The 12,912-nt window shown below is 41.3% G+C and overlaps 1 protein-coding gene across 2 annotated transcripts in view; it reads right to left on the bottom strand.

Moving 5' to 3' along the window:
- Nucleotides 1–12,912, bottom strand: part of DIAPH2 (diaphanous related formin 2) — an 824,584-nt gene that overhangs the window by 606,925 nt on the left and 204,747 nt on the right. For both annotated transcript variants that reach the window (XM_075260108.1, XM_075260109.1), the window contains 2 exons: nucleotides 7,548–7,658; nucleotides 2,338–2,456 (listed from right to left, as the gene is read on the bottom strand). In XM_075260108.1, coding sequence (XP_075116209.1) covers nucleotides 2,338–2,456; nucleotides 7,548–7,658 — 230 coding nt within the window. The remainder of the gene's footprint in view (nucleotides 1–2,337; nucleotides 2,457–7,547; nucleotides 7,659–12,912) is intronic.

Raw genomic sequence — 12,912 nt, 5'->3', positions numbered from 1 at the left:
AATCCTCTACAAATTCCATCGTTCAGCTTATCCATTTCCATTGTGGAACGTATCAATTTTCTGCAGGACCAGCTTGATCCATTGAGGACCCAATGAAACTTCTTCAGGGTTCAGGTTTGACTACTGAAGAACTAATGAATCCTCTGCAAGTTTCACTGTTCATCTTATCCATTGTAGAGTTGACTTTGGAGGAGATTCACCTACTAGTAAAATTAGTGGGATTCACAAATTATCTAGTGTTCTTTAATGATTAAAGGGTGGTTCCATAATTGTTGTCTTCCAGGATACTTGCTATTTTAGGAGTTTTTTTATTTATTTATTTTTATTTCTGCAAAATGTGTTTAGTTTTGCTACTCTTCATACAAACAAATCAGTCTCCTTAATCCTCCAGCATGGCGTCCTACAATTTGTATTACAAATAAGTGATACGTGGTCCTCTAGGTCTTCACATTGTGAGATCAATGCTAAATGTATTCTCAGGATTACCTAGCTTGCTCTTGTCTACATTGTGAAGACTCGATAGCTCTTGCCTCTCCTTTCATTAAGTTAAAGTGGATAACACCGCGGCTTTACTTCCTATCCCCCGTTTCACACTGAGACGTTCGGCTGCTAGCACAATGTAAAGTTGTGGATATATTTTCATGCATACCTTGATCCATACTTATCAGCTCTTCCTGTTTACATAGACGGGATACAATCTAAATTGATTTCCTTCACAGTTGTCTATCCGCTGGTGATTGCATTTCTAAGATTATTCACTGTGCAGGGTTTTTGTTTTCAAGACTTGAGATCGGAGGCTACATGCAACCCTGAAAACAACAGATTATCACAAAATTGGGAGAACAGCGTGAAATCTGTTATGTATCATGGAATGGAAGGTAATGCGTCAGTCAAAGCTAAAATAAGAATTATTCAAGTGGATCCAATGCTAAATTAGGAATAGAATAGACTTCTTCTCAATGTGAACCTCGGAAGCCGGTCATATATGATCCAACATTGCAGCCTGATATGACAAGTGGCCTAAGAATCCAGAACTTAAAGGAGTTTCTGGGATGTAACATTGTTGTCCTACCATAAAGACTGGCCATCAGTACTTGACCACAATGATCTTGGCTCCGGTTTAGCAGAACGAGCGGTCGTGCATCGACAATGGTAGGCTAGCGAAATCACCCCTTTGCTCAGCTACTATTTGATAGAGGTCCTAGAGGTACTAAAGTTGTGAACCCATAGACTTGTGTCATATGTAGATCTTACCTGATGGGCATATACGTGTATGGGGTGGTTGGCAGCTGCTACACACATCTTGTGATAACTTAAGACCTTAAGACCAAAAATATTAAGCATGTTGAAATCCAACAGGACTCTTCTGTCCTTCGTCTTATACCATTGGGGGAAAGTCAGGATGACCCCTCACACATAAGATGGTCCTGCAGAAATCACTGTCTTAGACTGATAGTTACTAGAGATGAGCGAGTAGTGAAATATTCAAGATTTGATATTCGTTTCGAGTAGAGCCTCAATATTCAACTACTTGCTCGAATATCGAATCCCATTATAGTCTATGGGAAAAAATGCTCATTTCAGGGGAAACCACTATTCAACTAAAGGAGAGTCACCAAGTCCACGAGTAGCAGGAGGAGAGTGTTTAGGAGGAGCGCTGTGCAGTTAAAGTGCACGGACCCCATTATAGTCTATGGGATCTGTGCTCTTTAACTGCACAGCGCTTGCAGTTGCGCTGATATTCTGTTCGTACTTGCTAGTCAGGAGAGCTGGCAGCTTGCTGTTACGAGGGAGCTTACTTTTTCTCATAGGAGTACATTGACCAGCATTGATTGGCCAATGTACAGCATTCGGCCAATCAACGCTGGTTCTGGCAGAGTCTCGTCTGTGAGGAGGCAGAGTCTAAGATCGAACCACAGCAGTCTCCAATCTGATAAAAGAATGGAGACGATACACTTGAGTCCGCCATTACACTAGGTCAAACTTGGTCATAAACCAATTTAAAGCGTTATTATAAGACACTAGCAAAACCCTTCACAGCCAGTATTGTACAACACAACCACTGGCTGGTTTGCCGATACTTCCTCAGGAGACCATACACAGAATAGACACCTTCTGAGGAAGTACCGGCAAATCTATTTTTTTAGTTTTTGGAATTAGTTATTTTTAATGGTCGACTTGTGTGACACATCTTGGGATATGCTGAATGGAGAGGAAGGGTAAGAAATGACACATGTAACCGACACTTCAACATAACATACAGCAAAAGTTTTGCCCAAAAAAAGAAGTCAAAACACACCAAAGACGATGACATTAAAAAAATTATGAAAAGGATATTCCATTTCAGCACGGATGTCCCTGAGGCGGTGGGAAAGTTCCAGGAGGTCATCTTCTTTGTTCTCATCAAATACTTTTAGCTGGATATCAAGCTCATCGTTTTCCTTTTCTTTAAGATGCTGTAATAAAAAAGTATATTGTAACTGAAAGTAACCAAAGTAAGGCAAAAACTATAAGAACCAACGTAAAGAACCAAAGGAATAATACATTTCAAAATTCATTCTCAATTCTACCAAAGTCATGAATAATAATAATAATTAGAGATGAGCGAACAGTAAAATGTTTGAGGTTCGATATTCGTTTTGAGTAGCCCCTCAATATTCAACTACTCGAATCGAATATCGAACCCTATTATAGTCTATGGGGGGAAAATGCTCATTTCAGGGGTAGGCAACATTCGATCAAATAATACTTACCAAATCCACGATTGAGGGTCGGGCTGGATCCCCCGAGAAGTCTTCTCCTTGCAGCGTCCCTGCGGCGTCTTCCGGCTCTTCATTCACTCTGTCAGGCAACGGGCCTGGGCAGAGCCGACTGCGCATGCCGGCACTACAAGCGGACATACGCAGTCGGCTCTGCCCAGGCCCGATGCCTGGCAGAGTGAATTCAGAGCCGGAAGACGCCACGGGGAAGCTGCACGGAGAAGACTTCTAAAGGTAGGAGAAGAACCAGCGTTAATTGGCCGACTGTATGGCATTTGGCCAATCAATGCTGGTTCTGCATCGAACTTTTACATTCGAATAGTGAGTGGTACTTGATAGAGTACAAGTATTTTGAATACCGTAGTATTCGATCGAATACCTACTCGATCGAGTACTACTCGCTCATCTCTAATAATAATAATAATAATAATAATAATAATAATAATAATAATAATTATTATTATTATTATTATTATTATTATTATTATTATATCCCAAATAATCTTCATATTTTAAATTACAATTTCCCAAAAAGTCTCAAAAATTTATACATAAAGTGGAAAATTTACTCTTATCTTGATTTACCTTTACGGCAATTTGATAAGTTACTTTTTTCTCTTTTTTGATCAAATTTACAGTAAACTTCAAGAACAAATAGATAAAGTAGAAACTTTAAAGACTCTTTTCTGTCTCAAGTCGCGATTTGGATTTTTTTTTCCAGTTCACCAAATCAGTCCTTGAATAGAGTCGCCTCTGAATTCGGTTTGTTTGCATATCTTTTTGCACGGGCTGCCACTCAGCCGTCAATTACGGAGAGGAACAATGTAACCCGCATTATAGATGCTTGACAGCGGTTTTAAGATGCAGTTCAATTATTTACACATTAATATCGGGGATGTTATTAAAAGGAGGCAACTTTTCTGCAATGTAGCAAAATTCGTCAATTCTTTGAACAATCACATTAAAAAAAAATAATCTCGGAGCAGAATATCGGTGGATTTGCTATTTTATTTTGCTGGGCTCTCGGTAATGTATCAGGGGAGTTCAATTTAATGAATATCTTTGGCTGCTTATAATGGTAACTTGGTTTGATGATTCTGTGTTCGATCAACTGGGTTATCCCTTGTGGCGATGGAGCATGTTAAGAATAAAAGAGAACATTTTTTTCATTAATACAGCTTTATATTTATCAATGTTTTCTATAAAAGGTTTAGTAATATGATAGGATTCATGTTAGGCAGAGGCGCTGAGCTGCACTACTGACTAACCTAAGATATCGGCCCATAGACTCGCCCTCCTTGTGTTTGCTCTTACTCATCTTTGGGCACCGCCATATAGTATCAGATCTCAGGTCATCCAGAGCTAAGGAAGTTAAGTACTTGGTCTGGGGGCAGAATTTTTTGTGGTCTGAATAGGGTTGAGCCGATCTTAAGATTTCAGGATCGTTTTTAAAATCCGATTTTTGATCATTTTCCAGCCGATCCCGATCGTGAAATTTGTTCGATACTTGATCAGGATCCGATCTTCCCCGATACCTCAACCCTAATGTTAGCTTTTCCCACAATGTTTGGCCAGTAGCCAAGCATTGTGGGAACTAACGTGAGACCTCGATCATGCCTAAAAAGATCGGGATCCGAATTCCAATCGCGATCATGAAATTTGTTCCTTTGCCGTTCGGAATACAATCTTTTCCAATCCCGATTGCTCAAGTCTAGGTCTGAATTTAAAAAAGGGTGTTTTGTCTGGGATTAGAAATTAGAATAGGGGTCTGAATAGATTTAGGAGACGTTATCCTGGCTCTGAAATTAATTTAGGATTTTTTTTTTTTTTTAAAGCCTGATGTCCATTTTTTCATTTATCAAAACCAGATATTATAATTTTTCTCTTTGACATTGGCAAGTCTTAGCTTATTATTAGGCTTCAGTGTCAGTGTGAAAATTACAAGATTATAGCACTTAATGTGTTTCAGTTTTTTAGAACATCTGGTATAGCGGTATTATTTAAATTTGCAGTGTAGCAAACCTATGTGGAGCTAGATCAAGTCTACAGCTCAATAGATGGGTCATGCAACTGTAGGGCAGGGGTAAAATGTATACCGTAGTTAGATAGGAGTGCCTATAAGTTGTGCAAATGTTTTGGGGGGGTTTTTTTTAGACACCATGCACTTGAAGGAATCCAGAGAATACCTCATCTAGATCTCCTGACGTGAACTTCGTCTGGAGACCTGGACTTTCTGAATCATATTGATCAATGATGCTAGGCGTTCCTGCCACATGGCAGGTCTACTGTCCTATGCTATATACAGTACGGGACACTGGAGACGCGGTGAGATGGCTACTATTCGGGTTGGGAAATCCACCAGATTTTCCAGTTCAGATTCCTCCATGCCCAAGGGGTACCATGGGGAGAGACTTTATAGCACGTTACCATAAAATACCGTACATCTACAGTACGATATTATTTTCAACTGCATTGTAGAAGAAGAAACCAAAAAAGAAAGAAAAGTCATCCTACGGTAATTCCATATTATTGCCTGGATTTATCTAAGGGCTTTAAGCATTTTAGAATTGCAGAACCAGCGAATGGCTTTCGCGTTTTGAAGGAGCGCACAAGCAAAGTCGTCACACATGAGCAAAAGTCTATATGACACCGAACACATTAGGCATAAATATATCCCCAAGTTATTCAATTAAGGAAACAGACCATTTTATGGTCAACGCAATGTAAATTGTCGACTCCGTGCGCCGGCTGGTAAAACAATAATGTTTAAGGAAAATGTGCAGTGAACTCAAAGTCGCTGCCATGAAAATCTCAGCTGGGATCTGACCCGAGGCTGTCAACTGTCCTTGCCATGTATCTGCTTGAACGAGCTTTAATTTATCCCGTGAGCATTGGGCCACCAAAAAAAAAAAAAAAAAAAAAAGATATTCTCTTTGCAAGACGGCGGCTATTTTAATATTTCTTTAAAGCAGGTTTAATTTACTGGAAGGTGACAAGAGGAGGAAATGAAGAAGTGGAACGTCTACAAGGTGCTCGGGCGGCCGCTGCAGACACATTGGATGTAATGCTACGCGTGACCTGTAATAATATACTGTGTGGGGTCTATGGCACTTCCAGTAAAGAGATGGGATATAAATGGCTACAATTAACGCCGACGACACAATCTGACTGGAAACTTTTTTTCTCTCCGTTTCATTAAAGTTTAATTTCATTACGTACACGGCAGCTAATAACTCATCGCCGCTTTATTGGTTATTTAGTCCCAGCTATTTGTGCAATTATATTTTGCTTCATTTACAGACGATAATTCTTCAAGGGCTTTAGGATGCGGAGACGTAATGTGAAGCTTCGGGACCGAAGACCGGGTCTGTCATAGGGACCACCACCCATCATGCACCAGCTATTACACTATTGCATTTATTTGTTTGAGTCTATTCAGCCCTTGGGACGCTGGTGCAACTGCTATATCATCACCCTATGGTTAAAGGGTATTGGAATTACCCGTTTAGGGTAAACCCCAATTTTGCTACTTTAAGGGTGTTGCCTTTTGCTATAATCCTTTGTATACTTGAACTGTTCAGACTGATCTACTGCAGAATCAACTGGGAATCTTTGGACGGTCATTCATTTCCACTGTAGGGACCTCTGCAGGTAAGATATAGTAATACACGTCTGCCATTTACGGCAAATAAATGGCCATCGAGATAATTCATGGGCAGGCCCAGACAGAGAAATCTGCTGTTTGCAGGAGCTGCCCATGTTGGGTAATAAAACTGAATCATCGTGACTGCTTTAAGTAGTGGGGAAACTGTGTAGTGGCCATACTTGGTATTGCACCTCAGCCCCTTTTATTTGAATGGGATTGAGGCTAGGGTTGAGCCGATCTTGAGATTTCAAAATCGATTTTAAAATCCGATTTCCAATCATTTTCCAGCCAATCCTGATCGTGAAATTTACTCGATCGCCCAATCGGGATCCGATCTTTCCCGATCGCTCAGTTCTAGTCAATGCTTCTCTATGGGAAAAGTCACTCCGTGAAGAGCCGATCTTGAGTTCAAAATCTGACTTCCAATCATTTTCCAGCCGATTCTGATCGCGATCGTGAAATTTGCAGCACGGTGGTTCAGTGGTTAGCACTACAGCCTTGCATCGCTGGAGTCCTGGGTTCAAATCCTGCCAAGCATAACATCTGCCAGGAGTTTGTATGTTCTCCCCGTGTTTGCGTGGGTTTCCCCCGGGTAATCCGGTTTCCTCCCACTCTCCAAAGACATACCCATAGGGAATATAGATTGTAAGCCCTATATGGGACAGTAACTGTCAATGTCTGTAAAGCGCTGCGGAATATGATGGCGCTATAAAAATAAGCATAATAAATAAATAATAATTTGCTCGATTACTGATCGGGATCTGATTTTTCCTGATCGCTCAACCCTAAATGAGGCTGATTGAAGACCGATTGTAAATAAAGCTGGTTTTAATTGAATACATTTTTTTTTTATATATATAAAATTTAAAAAAACAGCCTAGTGCCCTCCCGTTGCCTTGTACAAGGGATTGGCTTCATGACCCTCTGACTGTTCACCCTCCGACTTCTTTGCAAATGTTGAAGACAAGACCCTGGAATAGAACCCATAGTAGTCACACCTAGGGCAGAAGACTACAACCTTTGACCATCAATAGGTGACCCAATATGGATGGTTGTCTCGTACACTCAACAACAGTTTTTCCGTTTCAGTGGTCAGTTTAGGGGCACCAGTTTTGCAGATGTGAAAGGTCCTTTTTACTTACAGGTAATATATGTTTCAATCCACATCGTAAGAACTCGTTCCTCAGATGTATCCTGAAGTCCAAATCCTCTGGAGAGGTCAGAAGCGCGTTTATAAATTGCATACAAGACACCTAAAAACAGAATACAGAAATTATTATGAAAAGGAAACACGAACAGTGGAATAAATATGTATGTGGGGCCAAACATTGTCCTCGGTGTGACATTACCCACTGCTTAATTATACATCACAACGTGTCCTTCACTTGCCCATGGAAAAGAAGAACATGGATTTTTAATAACTTTTTTGTAGTGTCAGAAATAGAATTAATGAATATTATGACTGATGATTCATTGGAAAAGTTACTTCTCTACCTTGATATCAAGCAAAGATTCCAACATTGAAATAACAAACCGTCTATAAGATGCTTTAGTTGTGAACAATTTTCTTTTTTAGTGGAAAATTAACACATGCCATCCAAAAATTTCTTTCTCCGTGTGTGGAAATTTTTGGAATTGTTGAAATCATTCAATTCTTTGTTTATTCAGGAAATTTAGAATACTGTAGATGTGGTTCATGGAGATGTTGATGGATAGGGATCATAGAGATGGCCAATTCTGCATCAAGTAGACCTTGAAGACATCCAAAGACTGCCAAGATGTTTTATCCTCATGACCACCCCCAACTGGAGTAGGCAGCTGCACGGGGAACCAATAAGTGGAAGCAGAATTTATAGATTGAAGAGTAAACTACGTGGCTGCCAATGTTTGGCTAGATCAGATCTCAGTCTCCTCCCCTGAGGAGCAGACAAGGAACCTTTCTACCCAATAACCACTAGATTCATCCTCTGCTCAACCAGGCACATCTGCTTATGTTGTGTTGGATACTCTGCAATCTTTCCATAAGACTGAGATATTGATAACCTTTCCTTAGGATAGTTCATTGACATTAAATCAGAGGGCACATCTGAAGCCCCGCATTTCTACCAATCAGCTGCTTGAAGAGACAACAGTGTTCAGACTGCCTCTTTATTGCCTGCCAAACACAGTGCCATAACTTGCATAGTGGCTTGGCTTGGTATTGCAGCTGAGCCCCAATCACTTCAAGGACCTGACCTGATCTGTGGGGATCCTGGATATCAGACCACCTCTGCTAATCTAACATTCATGACCGAAATGAAGAAAAGTCTATGGGGTCTGTGGGTTTCTGTAGGGAACCACCTTTTAAGAAGACCCAAAGAATGGAAATCTAAGTGCAGATGTGAACCTGTGTTGAGGGAAAGAAATCGCTCCACTCATGGTAGTCTTATTAGAATGCTGGTGCAGGATATGATGTCATGTATTTTGTAGGATCTTTGCCTTTCGTGTATGTTGAGCTTCTGTGCTAATAGTATGGATGAAAGATTTATTCTTCCGTCTTTGCAGCCTGTGCTGCGACTCAATGCAACATATGTTTGCAATTTAACATGTCTTAGCCTGGTAGGACGGGTGTTGTTAGGCTGTTGGTTCAATCTCCATGTGGACATAGTGTTGTGATGAAGGTGTTCGCCATGTGAAATCGCACCCAACAGAGTATGTATTCACTATATGGAATGACTAGCGTGTTTATACAATCAACCTATCCATTGCTCGTGTTGCAATTTACACCCATTTAGGGTTGGTGAGGGCCTATACCAGGCGTAGCCCATGGAAGGGGTTGGGTTTAAAAAGTTCAAAAACAAAGCCTGTTTCATCTCTAATATTAGACAAGCCTTCGTTCACTCTTAACTTTCTATCCCCGAGACCTATAATTAAATATTAGCTGTTAAATAAACACATAAATTATCTGTGCATGTCATTACCGTATAGCTACAGTAACACCGAAAAATGGAAACAGTGAATGATCACAAATCTGAAAAATCTTACACATTTTATCAGCTATTATCAAACCAAATTGCAAAAATTTAATTGCAAAGAAAACCTGATACAAAAGTATTGCAGGATTGAAAACTTAAAGGGGAAGGGATGAGACTTCTAGAGACGGCTTCTGATTGCATTGCCTAGCTTGGATTGTTGATATAAATGAAGGACTTAACATTCATGGTTGATGGGCTTTCTAAATTTTACTCAAATTCAAGGATACTTTTCGTTACCTGTCCTAGACATAGGCGACAATGCAACAGCGCCACCACCAAGATTTACTAATATTTACACATAGTATATAACTTTGCTAGAAATATTAACAAATAAAAATATATGGCTTATTGGTTGGCTTCATCACCCCAATAACTTGGGGCAAAATTTTATCTATTGGCATGTATTTTGGGCTGAGATGTACTAACGTCTTCATTAATGGGACCATTTCAGTTCTAGATATGCAGTAGTATGACGACGGCCGAAACATACTACAATAAGTCACGTCGTCATCATTGTGCCGGCTTGAGCAGGTCTTGTTTTACTGGAGCTCAGTGACATGACGGAAGGTGCCAAGACGCGTGCCCATCCTTACATTAATAAAGACTGGAGGTGCCATCTGCTCTGACTGTTTGCTGCCAGGAGAGCTGCTAGCTTAATGGCTTGTATTAATACATTACTGGTAAAGGGGACGTTTCCATCAGAAACAAGTTAATGACTCTTGTAGTTATTCTTCCTCTTACGAGCAGGTTTGCCAGTCTTATAAAAATCTTATAAAAGGTTTGGCACTTCCTGCTGCTTGATGTGCCTTTGTCTGTGCTAATGGAGGTTGCTGAATATTTAGCAGACTTAGAAACCCTTGCCTTTTGTATACAGAGAGGCTATACGAAGGATAAACCCACACTCTATATGTATACATGTTTTATCCATTGTGAGAAGTCATACTCGTTCAACCCTATGGAAAACCTTAGACAAAGAAGTGTTGGCAATGAGAAGTACATTAAGAGGTTTATCAAGGTTGTACAATCCTTTATCTACTGGCATGGGGGGGGGGGGATGGTGCAGGGGGTGGTAGTGTTACAACAAGGTGCACTGTCAAAGAGGGGGGGGGATTAAGAAAGGGTAAGAGAGTGAACACAATCTCAGCCTTGGGTGAAGGAAGGATTGGCCTAGATCACAGACAACTGTTTCAAGTTGGCATCATATAGACGAGGTGCACTAAGAACACCTTTTAGAAGATGACCATTTGTGGGGTACTACATGTATCTTTTGTCACATTGGAATGAGAAGTTGCTCTCACTCTTCTTTTTTGGGACATGACTGGCACATAAAGTGCAAAAGGTATATAGATTATAATCGGGAGAAATGGCAAGAGCAAAAAAATTAAGATAAAAAAATAAAAATAAAAAAGGAAAAGACAAGAAAAAAATAAGGCAAAGGATTAAAAGAAGAAGATAGAAGTAAATAAAGAAAACAGATGAAGAGGAAGGAAGGAAGGGAGGGAGGGAGGAAGGGAGGAAGGAAGGAAGGAAGGAAGCAGGGGCGGATCCAGGGCTGGGCGAGCTGGGCAACCGTCCGGGGCCCCGCATCCAGCGGGGCCCCATGGCACAGCCAGGACCCAGAGCCGCACCTCTAATGGGGACAGCAGCCCGGGCGATTTTTTTTTTTTCCTCTGAACCGTTCACTGGTTCAGACATCTACGTATCAGCGTAGGCGGCGTCATCATGCCGCCTATGCTGATACGTAGACGTCTGACACCTGCCGAGAGAAGATGATCGCGGAGGGAGTGGGAGCAGCAGGAGCGCAATCGGGAAGTATAATAAAAAAATTTTTGTTTTGTAATAGGCCGCTACCCGCTGGAGTATCTCCAGCAGTTAGCGGCCTATTTACCAACCTCCCCGGACCTGATCTCTGCCGCCCCCACTTCCCCTTGTACTATAGGCCGCGGAGGCCGGCAGTGAATAGGCTCGGGACAGGCCGCAATCCCACTGCCACTATTATTATACTGGGGGGTCTTTCCAGACCCCCAAGAATAATAGTCGGAGCCCCAGGGGTGGTGAGGGAACATAATAAACAATGTTACCTCTCCAGGATCTGATGTTAATCCTAGGTGGCTTCGGGCCTATATGGTAATGCCCAGACGTCACGTGTTCTGGTATATTAGCATATAGGCCCAAAGCCTGTGCTAGCAGTACCATATAGGCCCGAAGCCTGATAGGATTAAAGAGGACCATTCATGGTTTTGGCAAAGGCAGTTCTATATACTGCTGGAAAGCCGACAGTGCGCTGAATTCAGAAGGACATGAAGATGAAGAATGAAAAGAAAGAGAGGAATAAAGAAAAAGAAAGCTATAGAAGACATATGAAGAAGATGAGTAAGATGGAGAATTCAATATTAAATCCTGAATAATAAGAAGTATTAGGGCAGAACTCGCCCCATGGGGCTGCAATGTTGTACATTGGGATCATGTATGGTTTGTCCGAGCAGTCTCAGAGATGACAGCCTCAGCACTGCTACATCTGTGTAGATTTCTGTACTGTAATACTAAAGCGACTGTATCCATCCTAAAGATTGTTATCAGACAGATTCCCACCGGATGAACATGGCTGCCCTTGTATCATCACCTTGACCCCCGATAAAGCAAATACAATCAGAGTGTGCCCGTCCATCACTTATCCTCCCTCCTCAGCTTCTCATATTGGCTTGTAAAGATTACAGAAGTCTGGGTGTCAGGCGGCCTTAACCTCTCAGGGAAGAGTCATCCTCTCAATCATTATCTCATTCCACAAGTGATCCCAATGACTTCTCCTCCTTCACCAACATTCAAGGCTTAAATAAATATGTCTGCAGAATCCTCTCCTCACATCGTGTGCTGAGGCGCCAACAACGCCGCACCATTATCACCAATATCAGGACTATGGTGGTAACGGAAACCTCTCTGTATCTATTACAGGCTGCCAGGGGGTTAGATACAGCAGCTCAGTATCACACGTGATAGGATTAGATACACAACCCAGCAGTCAACACTATGCATGAGAGGCTAAGATACAGCAGCTCAGCAGACAATATCACATATGATAGGATTCGATGCACATCTATCAGACAGTATCACACAATTGGATTAGATACACATTTTAGAAAATCATACATGATGAGATACACAGTATCACATAAGGACTGAACTGGCTTAGATACAGTAGCTCTACAGTACACATTTTCTAGTCTTTTTACCAATATTGACTACCATACAGTATATACCTGCAGACTCCCCAGTATAGCAGACTATGCAACCCACCTCTCTACTGTCCCGACAGCTGATAATCCTACTCTACAGGTTGAGAGTTCATGAAAAGATAACCCATCATCCCAGTCACCGCCGCGCCGCCATCGCTCTCAGAGGTTCGCTTATACAGTTTTAACGGAATGATTATGATACGTGTGTATATAGCAGTGAGAAGATATCAGTGAGGTGACATCATTTCTCTGTTTAATGG

Source organism: Leptodactylus fuscus, chromosome 11, assembly GCF_031893055.1.
Source record: "Leptodactylus fuscus isolate aLepFus1 chromosome 11, aLepFus1.hap2, whole genome shotgun sequence".
NCBI classification, from domain to species: domain Eukaryota; kingdom Metazoa; phylum Chordata; class Amphibia; order Anura; family Leptodactylidae; genus Leptodactylus; species Leptodactylus fuscus.
This window is presented reverse-complemented; position numbering and strand designations above follow the sequence as displayed.